Source organism: Salmo salar, chromosome 20 (genome assembly GCF_965601325.2).
Source record: "Salmo salar chromosome 20, fSalSal1, whole genome shotgun sequence".
NCBI lineage: Eukaryota > Metazoa > Chordata > Actinopteri > Salmoniformes > Salmonidae > Salmo > Salmo salar.
Window position 1 is genome coordinate 76,248,451 of NC_138310.1, and position 23,999 is coordinate 76,272,449.

Consider the following 23,999-nt stretch of genomic DNA (forward strand, 5'->3'; position numbering starts at 1 on the left):
GAAGGAAGCTGATGAAGGGGTGAGGACAGAAGGAGGCTGATGAAGTGGTGAGGACAGAAGGAGGCTGATGAAGTGGTGAGGACAGAAGGATCCTGATGAAGTGGTGAGGACAGAAGGAAGCTGATGAAGGGGTGAGGACAGAAGGAGGCTGATGAAGTGGTGAGGACAGAAGGAGGCTGATGAAGTGGTGATGAAGTGGTGAGGACAGAAGGAGGCTGATGAAGTGGTGAAGAGGCTGATGAAGTGGTGAGGACAGACGGAGGCTGATGAAGTGGTGAGGAGACTGATGAAGTGGTGAGGAAAGGAGGAGGCTGATGAAGTGGTGAGGAGACTGATGAAGTGGTGAGGAAAGAAGGAGGCTGATGAAGTGGTGAGGACAGACGGATGCTGATGAAGTGGTGAGGAAAGATGGAGGCTGATGAAGTGGTGAGGACAGAAGGAGGCTGATGAAGTGGTGAGGGCAGAAGGAGGCTGATGAAGGGGTGAGGACAGAAGGAAGCTGATGAAGTGGTGAGGACAGAAGGAGGTTGATGAAGTGGTGAGGACAGAAGGAGGCTGATGAAGTGGTAAGGACAGAAGGAGGTTGATGAAGTGGTAAGGACAGAAGGATGCTGATGAAGTGGTGAGGACAGAAGGATGCTGATGAAGTGGTGAGGACAGAAGGAGGTTGATGAAGTGGTGAGGACAGAAGGATGCTGATGAAGTGGTGAGGACAGAAAGATGCTGATGAAGTGGTGAGGAGGCTGATGAAGTGGTGAGGAAAGAAGGAGGTTGATGAAGTGGTAAGGACAGAAGGATGCTGATGAAGTGGTGAGGGCAGAAGGAGGCTGATGAAGTGGTGAGGACAGAAGGAGGTTGATGAAGTGGTGAGGACAGACGGAGGTTGATGAAGTGGTGAGGAGGCTGATGAAGTGGTGAGGAAAGAAGGAGGTTGATGAAGTGGTGAGGACAGAAGGAAGCTGATGAAGTGGTGAGGGCAGAAGGAGGCTGATGAAGTGGTGAGGAGGCTGATGAAGTGGTGAGGACAGAAGGAAGCTGATGAAGTGGTGAGGACAGACGGATGCTGATGAAGTGGTGAGGACAGAAGGAGGTTGATGAAGTGGTGAGGACAGAAGGAAGCTGATGAAGTGGTGAGGGCAGAAGGAGGCTGATGAAGTGGTGAGGAGGCTGATGAAGGGGTGGGGACAAAAGCAGGCTGATGATGTGTTCGTATTGAAGTGGTGGTGAGATGACTCAGAGATTAGAGGCTGTGCTACTGAGGCTGACTGGAACAGCTACAGATGTAGGATCTTAATTTGATCACTCTTTTGTTGTTGAAAAATGCAAAGTTGTAGTCTATTCAAGGTTTAAATAGGTTTCTAAAGTTTGTAATTTCTGCTTTAAAATGTCAGACTTGATTTGCCCTCATGAAAAATGTATAAAAAAAAAATCCATTATATATATTATAATCCACATAATAATTCACATTTCCTGTTGATGCAGGATTATTTTCCTGCTGTAGCAAAGTGGCTCAAATTAAGATCCTTCATCTGTAGTCTATTACTGAGTCTGCATGGCTGGTCCTTACACTGAGACTGCAGCCTCCCCTCCCACTCACTAGTCTAGGAGAAGCTGCTCTGCTCTCTATGAAAAGAGTGTTGTGTCTAGTACAGGCAGGGTCTAGTACAGGCAGACAGCTCTAAATATCTCTACATAATAACTCAGTAGAGTTATACCACAGCACTGTAACAGTTAGTTCACTGTTTCAGCTGTAGGTTGTCTGTCTGTCTGTCTGTCTCTCTCTCGCCAGGTAGCCTAGTGGTTAGAGCGTTGGGCCAGTAACCGAAAGGTTGCTAGATAGAATCCCCGACCTGTCGTTCTGCAGTTAACCCACTGTTCCTAGGCCGTCATTGTAAATAAGAATTTGTTCTTAACTGACTTGCCTGGTTAAATAAAGGTTAAATAAAAAAATTAAGTAATCTCCCTTTCTCTTCTCCCTCTCCCTTTTGTTACATAAAAGTTCTCTCTCGCATTCTCTTCCGTTTCCTCGCTTTCTGTCGCTCTCTCTTTCACCATTTCTCTGTCTCCATCCTTCCTCCCCCTGTGTGAGTGTAGTTACTATAGAGTTACTATAGAGTTACTATACGGTTACTATAGAGTAACTATAGAGTTACTATAGAGTTACTAAGGTTCTGTGTATGTGAGGTTGTTCCTGACCCAGTCTAATGTGGATTTGGTAGAGAGATGTCACTACCTTCTGTAGTGCTGAGCTGAGCCTGCTCCTGTTAAATGTGGTGAATTACCACTGTCGTTATGTGTTTGACCCTCATTGATTGCTCCACTTTTAATTCCAGTGCAACGTCCAAATAAAAAGCTCTATGGCAGAATGTAATAATTTACTCTGCTCAGCTCTCAGTGTCAGATGGAGCGCTGAGAGGACTTCTAGAGGTCATTAAAGCACTGGCCAATACATCTGGGTGTGTGTGTGTGTGTGTGTGTGTGTGTGTGTGTGTGTGTGTGTGTGTGTGTGTGTGTGTGTGTGTGTGTGTGTGTGTGTGTGTGTGTGTGTGTGTGTGTGTGTGTGTGTGTGTGTGTGTGTGTGTGTGTGTGTGTGTGTGTGTGTGTGTGTGTGTGCATGTTTAAGGTTGGCCCTCAGATTGCAGCCTTCTCCTCAGGGTGTGCATATAAACCCTCTCTCTCTCTCCTCAGGTGGGAACCCTTGGGTGTGCATATAAACCCTCTCTCTCTCTCCTCAGGTGGGAACCCTTGGGTGTGTATATAAACTATCTCTCTCCTCAGGTGGGAACCTTTGGGTGTGTATATAAACTATCTCTCTCTCTCCTCAGGTAGGAACCCTTGGGTGTGTATATAAACTATCTCTCTCCCTCTCTCCTCAGGTGGGAACCCTTGGGAGTGTATATAAACTCTCTCTCTCTCTCCTCAGGTGGGAACCCTTGGGTGTGTATATAAACTATCTCTCTCCCTCTCTCCTCAGGTGGGAACCCTTGGGTGTGTATATAAACTATCTCTCTCTCTCCTCAGGTGGGAACCCTTGGGTGTGTTTGTAAACTATCTCTCTCTCTCCTCAGGTAGGAACCCTTGGGTGTGTATATAAACTATCTCTCTCTCTCCTCAGGTGGGAACCCTTGGGTGTGTATATAAACTATCTCTCTCTCTCCTCAGGTGGGAACCCTTGGGTGTGTATATAAACTATCTCTCTCTCTCCTCAGGTGGGAACCCTTGGGTGTGTATATAAACTATCTCTCTCCTCAGGTAGGAACCCTTGGGTGTGTATATAAACTATCTCTCTCTCTCCTCAGGTGGGAACCCTTGGGTGTGTATATAAACTCTCTCACTCTCTCCTCAGGTGGGAACCCTTGGGTGTGTATATAAACTATCTCCCTCTCTCCTCAGGTGGGAACCCTTGGGTATGTATATAAACTATCTCTCTCACTCTCTCCTCAGGTGGGAACCTTTGGGTGTGTATATAAACTCTCTCTCTCCTCAGGTAGGAACCCTTGGGTGTGTATATAAACTCTCTCTCTCTCTCCTCAGGTAGGAACCCTTGGGTGTGTATATAAACTATCTCTCTCTCTCCTCAGGTAGGAACCCTTGGGTGTGTATATAAACTCTCTCTCTCCCTCCCTCTCTCTCTCCTCAGGTGGGAACCCTCGAGGGGAGTTTGCCCTGGGGCAGGTGCAAGGTGAGTGGAAGATGTATGTGAAGCGCCCACTGGACCGTGAGGAACAGGACCTGTACCTTCTCAACGTTACCGCTAGCGACGGCCTGTTTGTCACCAGGGCAACCGTGGAGGTGTCTGTGACTGACACCAATGACAACAGCCCTGTCTGCGACGAGGTCAGTCACATTTTATTTACAGACTTTTCCGTCTGTACACTATTGCATTTGATATGTTTATGTTTATTGGTCATTATTCTAATATGTTTTCTGAATGACATAGTTTCCTACAACATAGTAAAACATTGGTATTGATTATCATAGGTGTTCATTCTTTATTGTAAGCTACCCCATAACTGTCACAGAAATGTGACTTTAAAGTTGAATTCCACTTGTCTTATATGTGGTTGTGTTTTATGTTCAAGCCTCAGTCATAACTCATATTTAATCCTTTTGTTTGCTGCAGTTGGTTCTGTTTTCATATTTTGCACAATCTGTTACTTTACTGTAAACAAGCACTATATAATTTAGAGTGTATTTGAGATGTGTTCCTGTGTGAGGCCTGGTGATGCGTAGCTGTGGTTGTGTCTGTGTGTTCCTGTGTGAGGTCTGGTGATATGTAGCTGTGGTTGTGTCTGTGTGTTCCTGTGTGAGGTCTGGTGATACGTAGCTGTGGTTGTGTCTGTGTGTTCCTGTGTGAGGTCTGGTGATACGTAGCTGTGGTTGTGTCTGTGTGTTCCTGTGTGAGGTCTGGTGATACGTAGCTGTGGTTGTGTCTGTGTGTTCCTGTGTGAGGTCTGGTGAGATGTAGCTGTGGTTGTGTCTGTGTGTTCCTGTGTGAGGTCTGGTGAGATGTAGCTGTGGTTGTGTCTGTGTGTTCCTGTGTGAGGTCTGGTGATATGTAGCTGTGGTTGTGTCTGTGTGTTCCTGTGTGAGGTCTGGTGATATGTAGCTGTGGTTGTGTCTGTGTGTTCCTGTGTGAGGTCTGGTGAGATGTAGCTGTGGTTGTGTCTGTGTGTTCCTGTGTGAGGTCTGGTGAGATGTAGCTGTGGTTGTGTCTGTGTGTTCCTGTGTGAGGTCTGGTGATATGTAGCTGTGGTTGTGTCTGTGTGTTCCTGTGTGAGGTCTGGTGATATGTAGCTGTGGTTGTGTCTGTGTGTTCCTGTGTGAGGTCTGGTGATATGTAGCTGTGGTTGTGTCTGTGTGTTCCTGTGTGAGGTCTGGTGATATGTAGCTGTGGTTGTGTCTGTGTGTTCCTGTGTGAGGTCTGGTGATATGTAGCTGTGGTTGTGTCTGTGTGTTCCTGTGTGAGGTCTGGTGATATGTAGCTGTGGTTGTGTCTGTGTGTTCCTGTGTGAGGTCTGGTGATATGTAGCTGTGGTTGTGTCTGTGTGTTCCTGTGTGAGGTCTGGTGATACGTAGCTGTGGTTGTGTCTGTGTGTTCCTGTGTGAGGTCTGGTGATACGTAGCTGTGGTTGTGTCTGTGTGTTCCTGTGTGAGGTCTGGTGATACGTAGCTGTGGTTGTGTCTGTGTGTTCCTGTGTGAGGTCTGGTGATATGTAGCTGTGGTTGTGTCTGTGTGTTCCTGTGTGAGGTCTGGTGATATGTAGCTGTGGTTGTGTCTGTGTGTTCCTGTGTGAGGTCTGGTGATATGTAGCTGTGGTTGTGTCTGTGTGTTCCTGTGTGAGGTCTGGTGAGATGTAGCTGTGGTTGTGTCTGTGTGTTCCTGTGTGAGGTCTGGTGATATGTAGCTGTGGTTGTGTCTGTGTGTTCCTGTGTGAGGTCTGGTGATATGTAGCTGTGGTTGTGTCTGTGTGTTCCTGTGTGAGGTCTGGTGATATGTAGCTGTGGTTGTGTCTGTGTGTTCCTGTGTGAGGTCTGGTGATACGTAGCTGTGGTTGTGTGTCTGTTTGAGCAGTGTGTTTGCTGTATATGTTAAGGAACTGTGTTGATTTCTAATGTCGTTTGACAGACGATGTTTGTTGCTGCTTATTAGTTACTGCTGTTTGTTTTCTCTGTCTGTCTAGAGAGTTGTTGTACACAATTAGGAGAGTTGTGGCGTGTTTGATGCTGGTTGATATGTAGTTAGTATGCTGTTGTTGTGTATGGAGGAGCTGTTTGTTCGGAGTAGAGTTGCAAAGGGAACTTTCCCAGAAATTTTTCATGGGAAGTTAAGCCTGGGGTTTTTGTTTGAATACATCACAAAAATTTGCTTATAACAGTGAACCTTTTTTGTGGGATACACAAAAGGCAATTCTAGGTCTTGTGGCATATTTTGGTTAAACTATCCACAAACTCAATGGAATTGCAACCCTCTGCATGCACAGTGCATTTTTCCATCACATGTACAGCTGATTCTCAAGATCTTGCACACTAATGAGATGCTATTGAGCCCACACTACTACACTGTCTGAGCCAAGGACTACATGCTTTCTGGTAAGTTTTGATTACAATACTGGGTGGGGTGAATATATTTTATATGACATACATGATTTTTTGTTAGCTAGTAAATAGTAGCCTACAGCAGAGTGTGTTTAAATCATTTCTAACTTGTTAACAATTTATGCTAGTTAGTTTTTGCTACCATGTGGGTTTTAGCTTGAGCCTGCTAACAGAGGAGTGTTAATTCACCTGTTTCCATACATGTTTCATTTAAAAAAATTTATCTTACAAAGGAGTTGTTTAATCTATCTGCTTAACTATTTATCTGTACATGGAATTGTATTTGTTTTTTTTTTTACTCATTTTTTTCTAATCTTTACAGGACAATGCCACGGGCACTATCTGATGTGTGGAGACATTTCACTGCAGCTAATGTAGAAGGAAAAGCTGTGTACATTTTCAAATACTGTGCCAAATCATATGTGAAGAATGCAACAAAGATGCAGAGTCATCTGGCCAAGTGCATAAAGTTCCCTTAGAGCTCACAACAAGCAACCTCTATTCGAGGTGAAAATGATGAATCAGAGACTTTATCGATAGCAACAGCTCATGATCCTCCTGGATCAGTAGTTTTTTTGACACAATGGAGGAACGTAGTCAGAGAAATGCTAATGAATGTCTTGCTCAAGCTGTGTATGCAACTGGTTCACCTCTGATGCTCACAGGCAATGTGTATTGGAAGAGATTTCTGAATGTTCTTCGCCCAGCATACACCCCTCCAACCAGACATGCTTTATCTACTCATTTGCTGGATGCAGAGTTCAACAGAGTTCAAGTGAAGGTCAAGCAAATCATAGAGAAAGCAGACTGTATTGCAATCATCTCTGATGGGTGGTCAAATGTTCGTGGGCAGGGAATAATTAACTACATCATCTCCACCCCTCAACCAGTATTCTACAAGAGCACAGACACAAGGGACAACAGACACACCAGTCTCTACATTGCAGATGAGCTGAAGGCAGTCATCAATGACCTTGAACCACAGAAGGTATTTGCACTGGTGACAGACAATGCCGCGAACACGAAGGCTGCTTGGTCTAAAGTGGAGGAAACCTACCCTCACATCACACCCATTGCCTGTGCTGCTCATGCATTGAATCTGCTCCTCAAGGACATCATGACACTGAAAACAGTGGATACACTTCAAGAGAGCCAAGGAACTGGTGAATGGTCATCAAGTTATAGCAGTAATCTAACTCACCAAGCAAAGTGAGAAGAATAAGAGCACCACATTGAAGCTGCCCAGCAACACCCGTTGGGGTGGTGTTGTCATCATGTTTGACAGTCTCCTGGAGGGGAAGGAGTCTCTCCAAGAAATGGCCATATAACAGTCTGCCATATCACAGTCTGCCAATATTGCTATCAATAAGTGCAAGTAGCTGGTCCAAACCCAAGGCAAATTAAATAGGATCGCTAACAGCTAACAGTGAGGTAAGTGCTGAGCAGAGCAGAGTAAACATTATTATAAACTCTACCCATCTATCAGTTAATATTCAGCAGGATGGGCAACTCTGGTCCTGGAGAGCTGCAGTATGTGCAGGTGTGAGAGAGAGAGAGAGAGAGAGAGAGAGAGAGACAGAGAGAGAGAGACAGAGAGAGAGAGACAGAGAGACAGAGAGAGAGAGACAGAGAGAGAGAGACAGAGAGAGAGAGAGAGAGAGAGAGAGAGAGAGAGAGAGAGAGAGAGAGAGAGAGAGAGGGAGAGAGAGAGACAGAGACAGAAACAGAGAAACAGAGAGAGTAGAATATTCCATTCTTACCTTCATCAGGGTCAATGGCCTGTATGCGTGTGAGCAGGGCCTTGGTAGATGTGTCTTCATACACACTGGCAGTGTAGTGGGGAGCAGAGAACGCCGGAGGGTTGTCATTCACATCCAACAGCGTCAGGTGGACCTCCGCACGACAGAACCGACCACCTCCGTCTGTTGCCTGGGCAACCAGTCTGTACACGGGCGTCTTCTCCCGGTCCAGAGCCATCCAGGATCCTCCTGGATGATGTATTTTGGGAGAGAGTGGTAAGCAGCCTGAAACCTATAGCAGTAGCCATTGCACGGATTGAGGGAGACAATGCTATCCTGTCTGATGTTCAGACTCTGTTTGCAGATGTAAGAGAAGAAATCCGTACTGCCCTGCCCACTTCACTGTTGCTCCAAGCAGAGGAAACTGCAGTTCTGAAATACATCAAAAAAACGTGAAGACTTCTGTCTGAAGCCCATACACGCTGCAGCGTTCATGTTGGACCCCAAGTATGCTGGCAAGAGCATTCTGTCTGGTGTAGAGATCAACAAGGCGTATGGTGTCATCACTACCATGTCTCGCCACCTTGGCCTGGATGAGGGCAAAGTTCTTGGCAGTCTGTTGAAGTACACTTCCAAGCAATGGCTTTGGGATGGAGATGCAATATGGCAGTCGTGCCAACATATCTCATCAGCCACCTGGTGGAAGGGACTTTGTGGATCTGAGGCTCTTTCCCCTGTTGCCTCCATCATCCTCCAAATCCCACCAACATCAGCCACCTCAGAGTGCAACTGGTCCTTGTTTGGGAACACACACACCAAAGCATGTAACAGGCTGACCAATACAAGGGTTGAAAAATTGGTGGCCATCGGGGCAAATTTGAGGCTTTTTGAGCCTGACAGCGAGCCATCCTCAACAAGGTTGGAAAGTGACAGTGAAGATGAGGCCTCAGAGTCTGATGTTCAAGAGGTGGACATTGAGGAGGTCCAGGGAGAAGACATGGAAGCCTGAGAGGAAGACAACCCAAGCTTTCGTTTCTAGACTATCATTTTACAGATGAATGTTGAAAAGATTTTTGGGAGATGCGATCGATCATTGTTCAGTGAAATCATCCCATGTGAAGAGTCAACTAATTTAATTAAAGTTCAATTTGTAACTAAATTGTTTTGTTTTTTATTTCTATTGGAAAGATTTAATAATTTGCAATTATGTCTACTTATGACACGGTAAAGGTTTATGTTTCTGTCTCCATATGATATGTAAATAAATACAATGCAAAGAACATCTACATTTAAATGGTGTTAGTATTCATTTGCATATATTTTTGTTAATTCCCATATATTCCCTTTAATTCCCATATATTCAACGGAAAGTTTCCACCTCTGAATATTCCCCAAAATGGGCAACACTAGTTGATGTTAGTGTTTTGTTGTTGTTATGTATTGAGGAGCTGTTTGTTCGGAGGGATGATTTTTGTTGTTAGTATGTTCTTGTTGTGTGTGTAAATGCTATGCATTATGAGTGTTGTGGTGTTTGATGCTATCTTGCTGTGCGTGCAGGCTCTGTACACCGCCTCGGTCCCAGAGGATATCCCAGTCAACAGAGTGATAGTGGGGGTTGGGGCCAGCGATGCTGATGTAGGGGTCAGTGCTTGGATCCAGTACTCTCTACATGGACCCGGCTCTGAAGACTTCAGCATCGACCCAGACACTGGTACACTACCTTTACTTTATTTTACATTAGCCAATGAAGTTGATGTGTGTGTGATCTTAACCTGTCTCTCCTCTTTTTCTGTTCAGGCGAACTAAAGACAGCCCAGGCCCTGGACCGGGAGAAGACCCCTGTGTACAGACTGGTTGCCCAGGCAACAGACGGAGGTGGTCGGTTCTGTCGTGCGGAGGTCCACTTGACGCTGTTGGATGTGAATGACAACCCTCCGGCGTTCTCTGCTCCCCACTACACTGCCAGTGTGTATGAAGACACATCTACCAAGGCCCTGCTCACACGCATACAGGCCATTGACCCTGATGAAGGTAAGAATGGAATATTCTACTCTCTCTGTTTCTCTGTTTCTGTCTCTGTCTCTCTCTCTCTCTCTCTCTCTCTCTCTCACCTGCACATACTGCAGCTCTCCAGGACCAGAGTTGCCCATCCTGCTGAATATTAACTGATAGATGGGTAGAGTTTATAATAATGTTTACTCTGCTCTGCTCAGCACTACCTCACTGTTAGCTGTTAGCAATCCTATTTAATTTGCCTTGGGTTTGGACCAGCTACTTGCACTTACTGATAGCAATCACACACACACACACACACACACACACACACACACACGAACTGCTAACACCCACATTCTGTCTCTGACTGGATTTGGCTGCTGTCACCGTCTCGCCTTGCGAAGGGGAACGGAAAGAAAATAAAGCTCTGCCACAACCACACTAATGAAAAGTCACAACCACACTAATGAAAAGTCACAACCACACTTGTTTACCAACAAGCCATGCAGTGTCGACTGGCGGTAGGTTTCAAAGAGGAAGCGCTGTGGCAGGATGACAGAGAGAAGGGCATCAGAGGAGGAGAGAGAGGGAGAAGAAGAAAGAGAGGGAGAGCGAGAGAGGGAAAGAGAGTGAGGAAGAGGGAACCAGAGAGAGAGGGAGGGAGAGAGAAGGGTATAACGGGAGGAGAGAACGGTATAAGGGGAGGAGGGGGAGGGAGAGAGAAGGGTATCATGGGAGGAGAGGGAGGGAAAGAGAAGGGTATAAGGGGAGGAGAGAAGGGTATAAGGGGAGGAGAGGGAGGGAGAGAGAAGGGTATCATGGGAGGAGAGGGAGGGAAAGAGAAGGGTATAAGGGGAGGAGAGAAGGGTATAAGGGGAGGAGAGGGAGGGAGAGAGAAGGGTATCATGGGAGGAGAGGAAGGGAAAGAGAAGGGTATAAGGGGAGGAGAGAAGGGTATAAGGGGAGGAGAGGAAGGGAAAGAGAAGGGTATAAGGGGAGAAGAGGGAGGGAGAGAGAGCGAGGAAGAGAGAACCAGAGAGAGAGAAGGGTATCATGAGAGGAGAGGGAGGGAGAGAGTGAAGGGTATCATGAGAGGAGAGGGAGGGAGAGACAAGGGTATCATGAGAGGAGAGGGAGGGAGAGACAAGGGTATCATGGGAGGAGAGGGAGGGAGAGAGTGAAGGGTATCATGAGAGGAGAGGGAGGGAGAGACAAGGGTATCATGGGAGGAGAGGGAGGGAGGGAGAGAGTGAAGGGTATCATGAGAGGAGAGGGAGGGAGAGAGTGAAGGGTATCATGAGAGGAGAGGAAGGGAGGGAGGGAGAGAGTGAAGGGTATCATGAGAGGAGAGGGAGAGAGAGAGTGAAGGGTATCATGAGAGGAGAGGGAGGGAGAGAGTGAAGGGTATCATGAGAGGAGAGGGAGGGAGAGACAAGGGTATCATGAGAGGAGAGGGAGGGAGAGAGTGAAGGGTATCATGAGAGGAGAGGGAGAGAGAGACAAGGGTATCATGAGAGGAGAGGGAGAGAGAGACAAGGGTATCATGGGAGGAGAGGGAGGGAGAGAGTGAAGGGTATCATGAGAGGAGAGGGAGGGAGAGAGTGAAGGGTATCAGGGGAGGAGAGGGAGGGAGAGAGTGAAGGGTATCATGAGAGGAGAGGGAGAGAGAGACAAGGGTATCATGGGAGGAGAGGGAGGGAGAGAGTGAAGGGTATCATGAGAGGAGAGGGAGGGAGAGAGTGAAGGGTATCAGGGGAGGAGAGGGAGGGAGAGAGTGAAGGGTAACATGGGAGGAGAGGGAGGGAGAGACAAGGGTATCATGGGAGGAGAGGGAGGGAGAGAGTGAACGGTATCAGGGGAGGAGAGGGAGGGAGAGACAAGGGTATCATGGGAGGAGAGGGAGGGAGAGAGTGAACGGTATCAGGGGAGGAGAGGGAGGGAGAGACAAGGGTATCATGGGAGGAGAGGGAGGGAGAGAGTGAAGGGTATCATGAGAGGAGAGGGAGGGAGAGACAAGGGTATCATGAGAGGAGAGGGAGGGGGAGACAAGGGTATCATGAGAGGAGAGGGACCAATTAAACAAAGATTAATGTTTGAACTGGAGTCAACCTCTCTATCACTCTCTCTTTCTCTCTCTTTTCTCTGTCTCTTTCTCTCTCTCACTCTCTCTTTGTCTGCTTTCTGATATCTCTACATCTCAGCCCTCGAAACACACATACACACAGATGGCAATCAATAAATGAAATCATTGATTTATGAAAGAGTGTTCTAGCATCCTTCCGTCCTCTCCCCTCTCTCCAGGCGTCAGTCGTAAGGTGGTCTATTCTCTGGCCAACTCTGCTGGCGGCTTCTTCTCCATGGACAAGTCCTCCGGTATCGTGGTCCTGGAACGTTCCCTAGACCGCGAACAGCAACCGTCCTACATGATCACGGTCAGAGCGTCCGACCAGGGCTCTCCGGTCCGGCTGTCCTCCCTGGTCAACGTGACCGTCACAGTCCTGGACATCAATGACAACCCGCCGGTGTTTGAGCGGCGTGACCACCTCGCCACCGTGCCAGAGGACGTGGCGTTAGGGACAGAGGTGCTGAGAGTGTACGCAGCCAGTAAGGACATTGGAACCAATGCTGAGATCACCTATAGTATCCGCTCAGGCAACGAGCACGGAAAGTTCCACATACACCCCCTCACTGGTGAGTTTCCATATGCAGAATATAAAGTGTCAATTTATGTCTTTGTTAGCAAATTTGTGTTACAGACTTGTACATGGTGTTAGAAGTAGGATATCTACCTCCCTGTTGACCTCTCACTCTCTCTCTGTGTACCAGGTGTCATCTCAGTGTCTAAGCCTCTGGACTTTGAGACGTGTAAAGACTACTTCCTCACTGTGGAGGCCAGAGACGGTGGAACCCCGCCCCTAAGTGCCGTAACCATGGTAAACATTAACCTGACAGACGTCAATGACAATGCACCCATGTTCAGCCGAGACGTCTACACCACTGTCGTATCCGAAGACGCAACCATCGGAGAGTCCGTCGTCAAGGTATGACCAGTTGGCTCTTTAAACTGGACTGGTTCAGCCATGTTTCCATCACCTCTCCAGCAGTACCCCCAATCGGGTTGCACTCATTTTAGCTTTTCTGGTACAAACACACCTGATTCATTCTGAACTACATCCAATAAGTTGAACTGGATGGGAGAACTTGAGGAAATGTTTAGGAAACACTGGCCATCTTACTGTGTGTGTGTGCGTGTGTGTGTGCGTGCGTTGGAGAGTCCCTGCCTAACCCCTCTCCTCCTCCTCTAGCTGACAGCTGAGGACGTAGACAGTCAGGTGAATGGTGATATACTCTACTCCATCGTCAGTGGCGACAAAGAGAACCAGTTCTTCATAGACCCTCTCTCTGGCATGGTGAAGGTCAACAAACAGCTGGACAGAGAGACGGTGAGCACACACACACACACACACACACACACACACACACACACACACACACACACACACACACACACACACACACACACAGGTATACACATATATACACACACAGGTACACACATATATACCCACACAGGTACACACACACACAAACAAACAAACTTTACGGCCAATAAAACCACAACATGAACACTATTAACAAGGACTGTCTCTGACACGCACACTGCAACATCACCATCACAAACACCCCCGTCATCATCCCCCTGCAGCAAGCCACCTCCTCCTGGCCGTTTCTCTCATGGAGGTTGGTCATTTCCTCTAATTAGAGAGTGGGGACATTGCATCCCATCCCTCCTCTTCCCAGCCTACCTTCTTCCCTCTTTTTTCTTCCCTGGAGCGCTTGAAGAGTTCCGAGTGTGTCTTCCAATTCCCATCATAAAAAATTCATGAGTGTGGTCCGTGATAGTGCAGGGAGTGTATCTGAGCACGGTCCAAAGAGAACGCCTGGGCTTGTGGGGGATGAAAGAGCTGATGAAAGTGTGTTTGGGTTATCAGAAAGAGCGCAGCCCTGTGTGTGTGTGTGTGTGTGTGTGTGTGTGTGTGTGTGTGTGTGTGCGTGCGTGCACTTCACACACTCATTTCCATATAGGTTATTCTCATTTACTCTCTCCTAAGCAGCACTGTGGTTGTTTATTGTGGTTTCTTTTTTCATTTCTCAGCTTGTTATTTTTGTCTGAAGTTTTCTTCTGCTGTGTTTAGTTAGGCTGTTATTACAGAGCAATATGTGGAAGCACACAGCAACACCCTGCAGCTAGGGTGGTAGGGAATTGTGTGTGTGTGTGTGTGTGTGTGTGTGTGTGTGTGTGTGTGTGTGTGTGTGTGTGTGTGTGTGTGTGTGTGTGTGTGTGTGTGTGTGTGTGTGTGTGTGGTGTGTGTGTGGGGTGTGGGTGTGCACGCACGTGTGTGTGTGCGCGCACGTGTGTGTGAGTGTGTGTGTGTGTGCCTGCGTGGGCGTGCGTGTGTGTGTGTCTTCACTCCCTAAGCTAGTAAATACTGTCTACTTGAGATAGCCTTGACAGTGTTCCCTCAGGTACACTCCTAAAAAAAGGTGCTATCTAGAAACTAAAAGGGTTCTTCGGCTGTCCCCCTAGGAGAACCATTTAAAAAAACAAAAACATTTTGGTTCCAGGTAGAACCTTTTTGGGTTCCATGTAGAAATCTTTCCACAGTGGGTTCTACATGGAACCAAAAAGGGTTATTCTATGTCGACAGCCGAATAACTATTTTGGAACCCTGTGAATCTGAGAGACAGAGACAGAAACCCAGGGTACGTGCTTGGTAGGACACGCCAGGAATGTGTCAGTCACAGCAGTGTGTTTCAGAGGATCAAAGGATGCGCCCACAACCAATCACAACACACTTAATCAGCGCCGTTAGGTTCCTGTTTGGTGCGCTGATATTCAAGTGGGTACCAAATTATAAGGATGCGTATCCAGGAGGATATTTGATTAGGGACTTGTCATCATTGGTTAATGTGTGGTGAATTTGATTTGCATGGAAATTGCTGCGTTTGATTTTCTCGATCCTGTTATAATTATCAGGAATGAAATGATTAAAAAGTTTCTCAATGTGAAGTTTCAAGGGAAACTGTCTTTTTTCTTCTCTAGGTGTCTGGTTACTCTCTGGCGGTCAGGGCTCTGGACAGTGGTGTTCCGCCCATGTCGTCAACGGTGATGGTCAACATCGACATCTCAGACATCAACGACAGCCCGCCTACTTTCACCCCGGCCAATCTCACCACTGTCATACAGGTACTGTTACTCACATGATTGACAGCTCTGATGGCCAATGAACTCCATACACACTTACATCCACATAGACAGATATTCACACACATATCCCTTCTTACAGGAGAAGCGCGCGTACACACACACACGCACACACACACACACACACACACACACACACACTCCGTCTTGCATCTAATCTCATTTCCCTTCTTGTATTGTCCAATCACAGGAGAATAAGCCCATCGGCACCAGCATTCTCCAGCTGTCCGTCATAGACCAGGACTCCTCCCATAACGGCCCACCCTTTGAGTTCCGCATCTTATCAGGGAATGAGGGTGGAGAGTTTACACTTGAGTGGGATGGCACTCTGTTAGCCAATCAGGTGTTTAGGAGGGACTTGGCCATGGAGTATGTCATCCAGGTGCAGGTAAGAAGATCATCTCACACTGTTACTGTTAACACCAGGTCTTACAACCAGCTGGTCAACCCTGTTACTGTTAACACCAGGTCTTACAACCAGCTGGTCAACCCTGTTACTGTTAACACCAGGTCTTATAACCAGCTGGTCAACCCTGTTACTGTTAACACCAGGTCTTATAACCAGCTGGTCAACCCTGTTACTGTTAGCACCATGTCTTACAACCAGCTGGTCAACCCTGTTACTGTTAACACCAGGTCTTATAACCAGCTGGTCAACCCTGTTACTGTTAACACCATGTCTTACAACCAGCTGGTCAACCCTGTTACTGTTAGCACCAGGTCTTATAACCAGCTGGTCAACCCTGTTACTGTTAGCACCAGGTCTTATAACCAGCTGGTCAACCCTGTTAGTGTTAACACCATGTCTTACAACCAGCTGGTCAACCCTGTTAGTGTTAGCACCAGGTCTTATAACCAGCTGGTCAACCCTGTTACTGTTAGCACCAGGTCTTACAACCAGCTGGTCAACCCTGTTACTGTTAACACCATGTCTTACAACCAGCTGGTCAACCCTGTTACTGTTAACACCAGGTCTTATAACCAGCTGGTCAACCCTGTTACTGTTAACACCAGGTCTTACAACCAGCTGGTCAACCCTGTTACTGTTAGCACCATGTCTTATAACCAGCTGGTCAACCCTGTTAGTGTTAGCACCATGTCTTATAACCAGCTGGTCAACCCTGTTACTGTTAACACCATGTCTTACAACCAGCTGGTCAACCCTGTTACTGTTAACACCAGGTCTTATAACCAGCTGGTCAACCCTGTTACTGTTAGCACCATGTCTTACAACCAGCTGGTCAACCCTGTTACTGTTAGCACCATGTCTTATAACCAGCTGGTCAACCCTGTTACTGTTAACACCATGTCTTACAACCTGCTGGTCAACCCTGTTAGTGTTAGCACCAGGTCTTATCACCAGCTGGTCAACCCTGTTACTGTTAACACCAGGTCTTATAACCAGCTGGTCAACCCTGTTACTGTTAGCACCATGTCTTACAACCAGCTGGTCAACCCTGTTACTGTTAACACCAGGTCTTATAACCAGCTGGTCAACCCTGTTACTGTTAACACCATGTCTTATAACCAGCTGGTCAACCCTGTTACTGTTAACACCAGGTCTTACAACCAGCTGGTCAACCCTGTTACTGTTAGCACCAGGTCTTATAACCAGCTGGTCAACCCTGTTACTGTTAACACCAGGTCTTACAACCAGCTGGTCAACCCTGTTACTGTTAACACCAGGTCTTACAACCAGCTGGTCAACCCTGTTACTGTTAGCACCAGGTCTTACAACCAGCTGGTCAACCCTGTTACTGTTAACACCAGGTCTTATAACCAGCTGGTCAACCCTGTTACTGTTAACACCAGGTCTTACAACCAGCTGGTCAACCCTGTTACTGTTAACACCAGGTCTTATAACCAGCTGGTCAACCCTGTTACTGTTAACACCAGGTCTTATAACCAGCTGGTCAACCCTGTTACTGTTAACACCATGTCTTACAACCAGCTGGTCAACCCTGTTACTGTTAGCACCAGGTCTTATAACCAGCTGGTCAACCCTGTTACTGTTAACACCAGGTCTTATAACCAGCTGGTCAACCCTGTTACTGTTAGCACCAGGTCTTACAACCAGCTGGTCAACCCTGTTACTGTTAGCACCAGGTCTTATAACCAGCTGGTCAACCCTCTTAGTGTTAGCACCATGTCTTATAAACAGCTGGTCAACCCTCTTAGTGTTAGCACCATGTCTTATAACCAGCTGGTCAACCCTGTTAGTGTTAACACCAGGTCTTACAACCAGCTGATCAATCCTGTTACTGTTAACACCAGGTCTTACAACCAGCTGGTCAACCCTGTTACTGTTAGCACCAGGTCTTACAACCAGCTGGTCAACCCTGTTAGTGTTATCACCATGTCTTATAACCAGCTGGTCAATCCTGTTAGTGTTAACACCAGGTCTTATAACCAGCTGATCAATCCTGTTAGTGTTAGCACCAGGTCTTATAACCAGCTGATCAATCCTGTTACTGTTAACACCAGGTCTTATAACCAGCTGATCAATCCTGTTACTGTTAACACCAGGTCTTACAACCAGCTGGTCAATCCTGTTACTGTTAACACCAGGTCTTATAACCAGCTGGTCAACCCTGTTACTGTTAACACCAGGTCTTACAACCAGCTGGTCAACCCTGTTACTGTTAACACCAGGTCTTATAACCAGCTGGTCAATCCTGTTACTGTTAACACCAGGTCTTACAACCAGCTGGTCAATCCTGTTACTGTTAACACCAGGTCTTACAACCAGCTGATCAACCCTGTTACTGTTAACACCAGGTCTTACAACCAGCTGATCAATCCTGTTACTGTTAGCACCAGGTCTTATAACCAGCTGATCAAACCTGTTACTGTTAACACCAGGTCTTACAACCAGCTGGTCAACCCTGTTACTGTTAGCACCAGGTCTTATAAACAGCTGGTCAACCCTGTTACTGTTAACACCAGGTATTACAACCAGCTGGTCAATCCTGTTACTGTTAACACCAGGTCTTACAACCAGCTGGTCAACCCTGTTACTGTTAACACCAGGTCTTACAACCAGCTGGTCAACCCTGTTACTGTTAACACCAGGTCTTATAACCAGCTGATCAATCCTGTTACTGTTAACACCAGGTCTTACATCCAGCTGGTCAACCCTGTTACTGTTAACACCAGGTCTTACAACCAGCTGGTCAACCCTGTTACTGTTAACACCAGGTCTTATAACCAGCTGATCAATCCTGTACTGTTAACACCAGGTCTTACAACCAGCTGGTCAACCCTGTTACTGTTAGCACCAGGTCTTATAAACAGCTGGTCAACCCTGTTACTGTTAACACCAGGTCTTACAACCAGCTGGTCAACCCTGTTACTGTTAGCACCAGGTCTTATAACCAGCTGGTCAACCCTGTTACTGTTAACACCAGGTCTTATAACCAGCTGGTCAACCCTGTTAGTGTTAGCACCCGGTCTTATAACCAGCTGGTCAACCCTGTTAGTGTCAGCACCAGGTCTTAACCAGCTATTTTGTGGAAGGTCTGTGTTACTAAATCACATTGTGATGGACGGTTTTTGGCTCTGTGTTAACCCTTTGCTTCTCCCCTCCTCCCCCTACCTCCAGGTAAGGGACTCAGGTAAGCCCCGTCTGTCCTCCTCCTCTACCCTGACGGTGCGTGTGATTGAGGAGAGCCTTCACCGGCCCGTAGCGCTACCCCTGGAGGTCCACATCATCACCATGGAGGACGAGTTTCCTGGAGGAGTCATCGGCCAGCTGCACGCCACTGACGCAGACCCCTACGATGCCCTGACCTTCGGCCACGCCCCTCCGTCTCAACGCTCCCTCTTCAAGATCAGTCCGAGAGACGGTAAGATCATAGCCCTGGGCGGCCTGGACGCCGGTCGCTACTCCCTCAACGCCAGCGTGAGTGACGGACGCTTCGCCGTGCCCGTGGCTGTGAGCGTGCATGTGGAGCAGGCGTCGCCAGAGATGCTGCGCGAGGCGGTGACGGTGCGTTTCGAGAGTGTGCAACCCCACGACTTCGTGGCTACACATCTAAAAAACGTGGTGAAAGTTCTGAAGGTTGCCGCGGCAACGCAGAAGCAAGACGCGCTGCACGTGCTTAGTCTGCAGCCCGTGGGCGGGACCAGCCAGCTGGATCTGCTGGTTGCCGTGGAGACGGCTGGGGGAGGGTTCTACAAGGCAGCATACCTGACCCAGAAGCTGAGCGCCTCCCGGAGGCAGCTGGAGGAAGTGCTGAGGGTGTCGGCCATCTTGGATAAGAACTGTTCTGGGCTGGAGTGTCGCGGGGCCCAGTGTGAGCAGAGCATTGTGTTGGACTCTCACGCTCTCATCACCTACAGCACACCCAGGGTTAGCTTTGTGTCGCCACGCTTCCACAGGACCACACGCTGCACCTGTACTGGTGAGGACCTGCACCCACAGACATACTACACCCATGTATCATATCAATGTATATGCATCGTGATGCACTCACATACTAATACAACAACATACACACAAACTAGAGTGTCACCAAGTATCCTTTGAGAGCTGTACATTAGGCATAGACATTGTTGCCGTCTGCATGATCTGCACTGTAACAACCACTCTGTCTGATTGTACAAATACTATAATGATAAAAAGCTGATGGCATCTTGAGTGTGTATCTGACCCCTGGGATTAGACAGACCCCCCCAGTAGATTGAATTAGCATGTTGTGGCTAACGTGATTAGCATGTCTCCTGGGGACAGAGGATTTGGCTGCCTCTACTCTGAATAACCCTAAATTAACTTGTCCTCTCTTGCTCTCTTTATTCATCCTTTCTTTTCTTCCTTTCTCTCGTTTCACGCTTCTCGTTCCCTTCCTCCTTCTATCCTCTGTCTTCTGTCTCACTCTGTTTCACACCCTCTCCTTCTCTTCTCTTTTCCTTTCATGTTGTGTTAACCTCTCCCCCTTCCTCCCTCTCTCTCAATCCCTTTCATCTCTCCCCTCCTGTCTCTCTCTCTACCTCCCCATTCCCCTCACTCTTCCTTTCTCTTTTTTGTTTCACCGCTCACATCTCTCTCGCGCACACACGCTCTCTCTCTCTCCCTCTCTCTGTCGCTCCTCTTCTTTCTCTCTCCCTCCCTCCTCTCTCTCTCTCCCTCCCTCCTCTCTCTCCCTCTCTCTCTCGCTCCTCTGCTTTCTTTCTCTCTCTCTCTCTCCCTCTCTCTCTCGCTCCTCTTCTTTCTCTCTCCCTCCCTCCTCTCTCTCTCTCCCTCCCTCCTCTCTCTCCCTCTCTCTCTCGCTCCTCTGCTTTCTTTCTCTCTCTCTCTCTCCCTCTCTCTCTCGCTCCTCTTCTTTCTCTCTCCCTCCCTCCTCTCTCTCTCTCCCTCCCTCCTCTCTCTCCCTCTCTCTCTCGCTCCTCTTCTTTCTTTCTCTCTCTCTCTCTCTCCCTCTCTCTCTCGCTCCTCTTCTTTCTCTCTCTCCCTCCTCTCTCTCTCTCCCTCCCTCCTCTCTCTCCCTCTCTCTCTCGCTCCTCTTCTTTCTTTCTCTCTCTCTCTCTCTCCCTCTCTCTCTCGCTCCTCTTCTTTCTCTCTCTCTCCCTCCCTCCTCTCTCTCTCTCCCTCCCTCCTCTCTCTCCCTCTCTCTCTCGCTCCTCTTCTTTCTCTCTCTCTCCCTCCCTCCTCTCTCTCTCTCCCTCCCTCCTCTCTCTCTCCTCTCTCTCTTGCTCCTCTTCTTTCTTTCTCTCTCTCTCCCTCCTCTCTCTCCCTCCATCAGATGGTAGCTGTCCCCCAGCCTCAGAGTTGTGTGATGAGCAGCCCTGCCCAGGAGACATGCAGTGTGTGGGCACAGAGGGCACCAGAGGACCGTACGTCTGCCAGTGTCCACCAGGGAAACTAGGAGAATGTGCAGGTGCTATTCAATGTTTGGATCCTTTGTAAATGTGGTGTAATTTGTGGATGCAAATAGAAAATTCCAAATGTGTTCAATCATGCATGTGTGTGTGTGTGTGTACGTGCTCTGACTCTGCATATCTGTGTGTGTGTGTGTGTGTGTGTGTGTGTGTGTGTGTGTGTGTGTGTGTGTGTGTGTGTGTGTGTGTGTGTGTGTGTGTGTGTGTATACAGGTCACACGTCTCTGAGTTTCTCAGGGAACAGCTATATCAAGTATAAAGTGTCTGATGGAGGAAGGACAGGAGAGATGAAGCTGGGACTGAGGATCAGAACTCTACAGAGCAGAGGAATCATCATGTACACACACTCTGATCCCTGCACTATACTGAAGGTACACACACACACACTGACCCCTGCACTATAGTGAAGGTACACACACACACACACACACACTCTGACCCCTGCACTATACTGAAGGTACACACACACACACTCTGACCCCTGCACTATACTGAAGGTACACACACACACACCTGACCCCTGCACTATACTGAAGGTACACACACACACACTGACCCCTGCACTATACTGAAGGTACCACACACACACTCTGACCCCTGCACTATACTGAAGGTACACACACACACACTGACCCCTGCACTATACTGAAGGTCACACACACACACACACCACTGACCCCTGCACTATACTGAAGGTACACACACCACACACTGACCCCTGCACTATACTGAAGGTACACACACACACACCTGACCCCTGCACTATACTGAAGGTACACACACACACTCACTGACCCCTGCACTATACTGAAGGTACACACACACACACACACTGACCCCTGCACTATACTGAAGGTACACACACACACACACACTGACCCCTGCACTATACTGAAGGTACACACACACACACACCTGACCCCTGCACTATACTGAAGGTACACACACACACACACTGACCCCTGCACTATACTGAAGGTACACACACACACACCTGACCCCTGCACTATACTGAAGGTACACACACACACACACTGACCCCTGCACTATACTGAAGGTACACACACACACACTGACCCCTGCACTATACTGAAGGTACACACACACACACACACTGACCCCTGCACTATACTGAAGGTACACACACACACACACTGACCCCTGCACTATACTGAAGGTACACACACACACACACTGACCCCTGCACTATACTGAAGGTACACACACACACACACACACTGACCCCTGCACTATACTGAAGGTACACACACACACACACACTGACCCCTGCACTATACTGAAGGTACACACACACACACTGACCCCTGCACTATACTGAAGGTACACACACACACACTGACCCCTGCACTATACTGAAGGTACACACACACACACACTGACCCCTGCACTATACTGAAGGTACACACACACACACACTGACCCCTGCACTATACTGAAGGTACACACACACCACACTGACCCCTGCACTATACTGAAGGTACACACACACACACTGACCCCTGCACTATACTGAAGGTACACACACACACACTGACCCCTGCACTATACTGAAGGTACACACACACACACACTGACCCCTGCACTATACTGAAGGTACACACACACACACACACTGACCCCTGCACTATACTGAAGGTACACACACACACACTGACCCCTGCACTATACTGAAGGTACACACACACACACACACTGACCCCTGCACTATACTGAAGGTACACACACACACACACACTGACCCCTGCACTATACTGAAGGTACACACACACACACACTGACCCCTGCACTATACTGAAGGTACACACACACACACACACTGACCCCTGCACTATACTGAAGGTACACACACACACACACACTGACCCCTGCACTATACTGAAGGTACACACACACACACACACACACTGACCCCTGCACTATACTGAAGGTACACACACACACACTGACCCCTGCACTATACTGAAGGTACACACACACACACACACACTGACCCCTGCACTATACTGAAGGTACACACACACACACACTGACCCCTGCACTATACTGAAGGTACACACACACACACTGACCCCTGCACTATACTGAAGGTACACACACACACACTGACCCCTGCACTATACTGAAGGTACACACACACACACACACTGACCCCTGCACTATACTGAAGGTACACACACACACACTGACCCCTGCACTATACTGAAGGTACACACACACACACACACTGACCCCTGCACTATACTGAAGGTACACACACACACACACTGACCCCTGCACTATACTGAAGGTACACACACACACACTGACCCCTGCACTATACTGAAGGTACACACACACACACACTGACCCCTGCACTATACTGAAGGTACACACACACACACACTGACCCCTGCACTATACTGAAGAACACACACACACACACACTGACCCCTGCACTATACTGAAGGTACACACACACACACACACTGACCCCTGCACTATACTGAAGGTACACACACACACACTGACCCCTGCACTATACTGAAGGTACACACACACACACACACTGACCCCTGCACTATACTGAAGGTACACACACACACACACTGACCCCTGCACTATACTGAAGGTACACACACACACACACACTGACCCCTGCACTATACTGAAGGTACACACACACACACTGACCCCTGCACTATACTGAAGGTACACACACACACACACACACACACTGACCCCTGCACTATACTGAAGGTACACACACACACACTGACCCCTGCACTATACTGAAGGTACACACACACACACTGACCCCTGCACTATACTGAAGATACACACACACACACACTGACCCCTGCACTATACTGAAGGTACACACACACACACACTGACCCCTGCACTATACTGAAGGTACACACACACACACACTGACCCCTGCACTATACTGAAGGTACACACACACACACACTGACCCCTGCACTATACTGAAGGTACACACACACACACTGACCCCTGCACTA

General features: G+C 48.0%; 1 protein-coding gene across 5 annotated transcripts in view; it reads left to right on the forward strand.

The window, feature by feature from the left end:
• The window catches only part of LOC106581345 (protocadherin Fat 3), a 409,058-nt gene that overhangs the window by 347,980 nt on the left and 37,079 nt on the right, over nt 1-23,999 (forward strand). For all 5 annotated transcript variants that reach the window (XM_045703949.2, XM_045703954.2, XM_082966726.1 and 2 more), the window contains 11 exons: nt 3,641-3,837; nt 9,396-9,549; nt 9,636-9,869; nt 12,135-12,524; nt 12,660-12,874; nt 13,139-13,276; nt 14,938-15,081; nt 15,290-15,487; nt 18,701-19,502; nt 20,841-20,975; nt 21,190-21,347. In XM_045703949.2, coding sequence (XP_045559905.2) covers nt 3,641-3,837; nt 9,396-9,549; nt 9,636-9,869; nt 12,135-12,524; nt 12,660-12,874; nt 13,139-13,276; nt 14,938-15,081; nt 15,290-15,487; nt 18,701-19,502; nt 20,841-20,975; nt 21,190-21,347 — 2,765 coding nt within the window. The remainder of the gene's footprint in view (nt 1-3,640; nt 3,838-9,395; nt 9,550-9,635; nt 9,870-12,134; nt 12,525-12,659; nt 12,875-13,138; nt 13,277-14,937; nt 15,082-15,289; nt 15,488-18,700; nt 19,503-20,840; nt 20,976-21,189; nt 21,348-23,999) is intronic.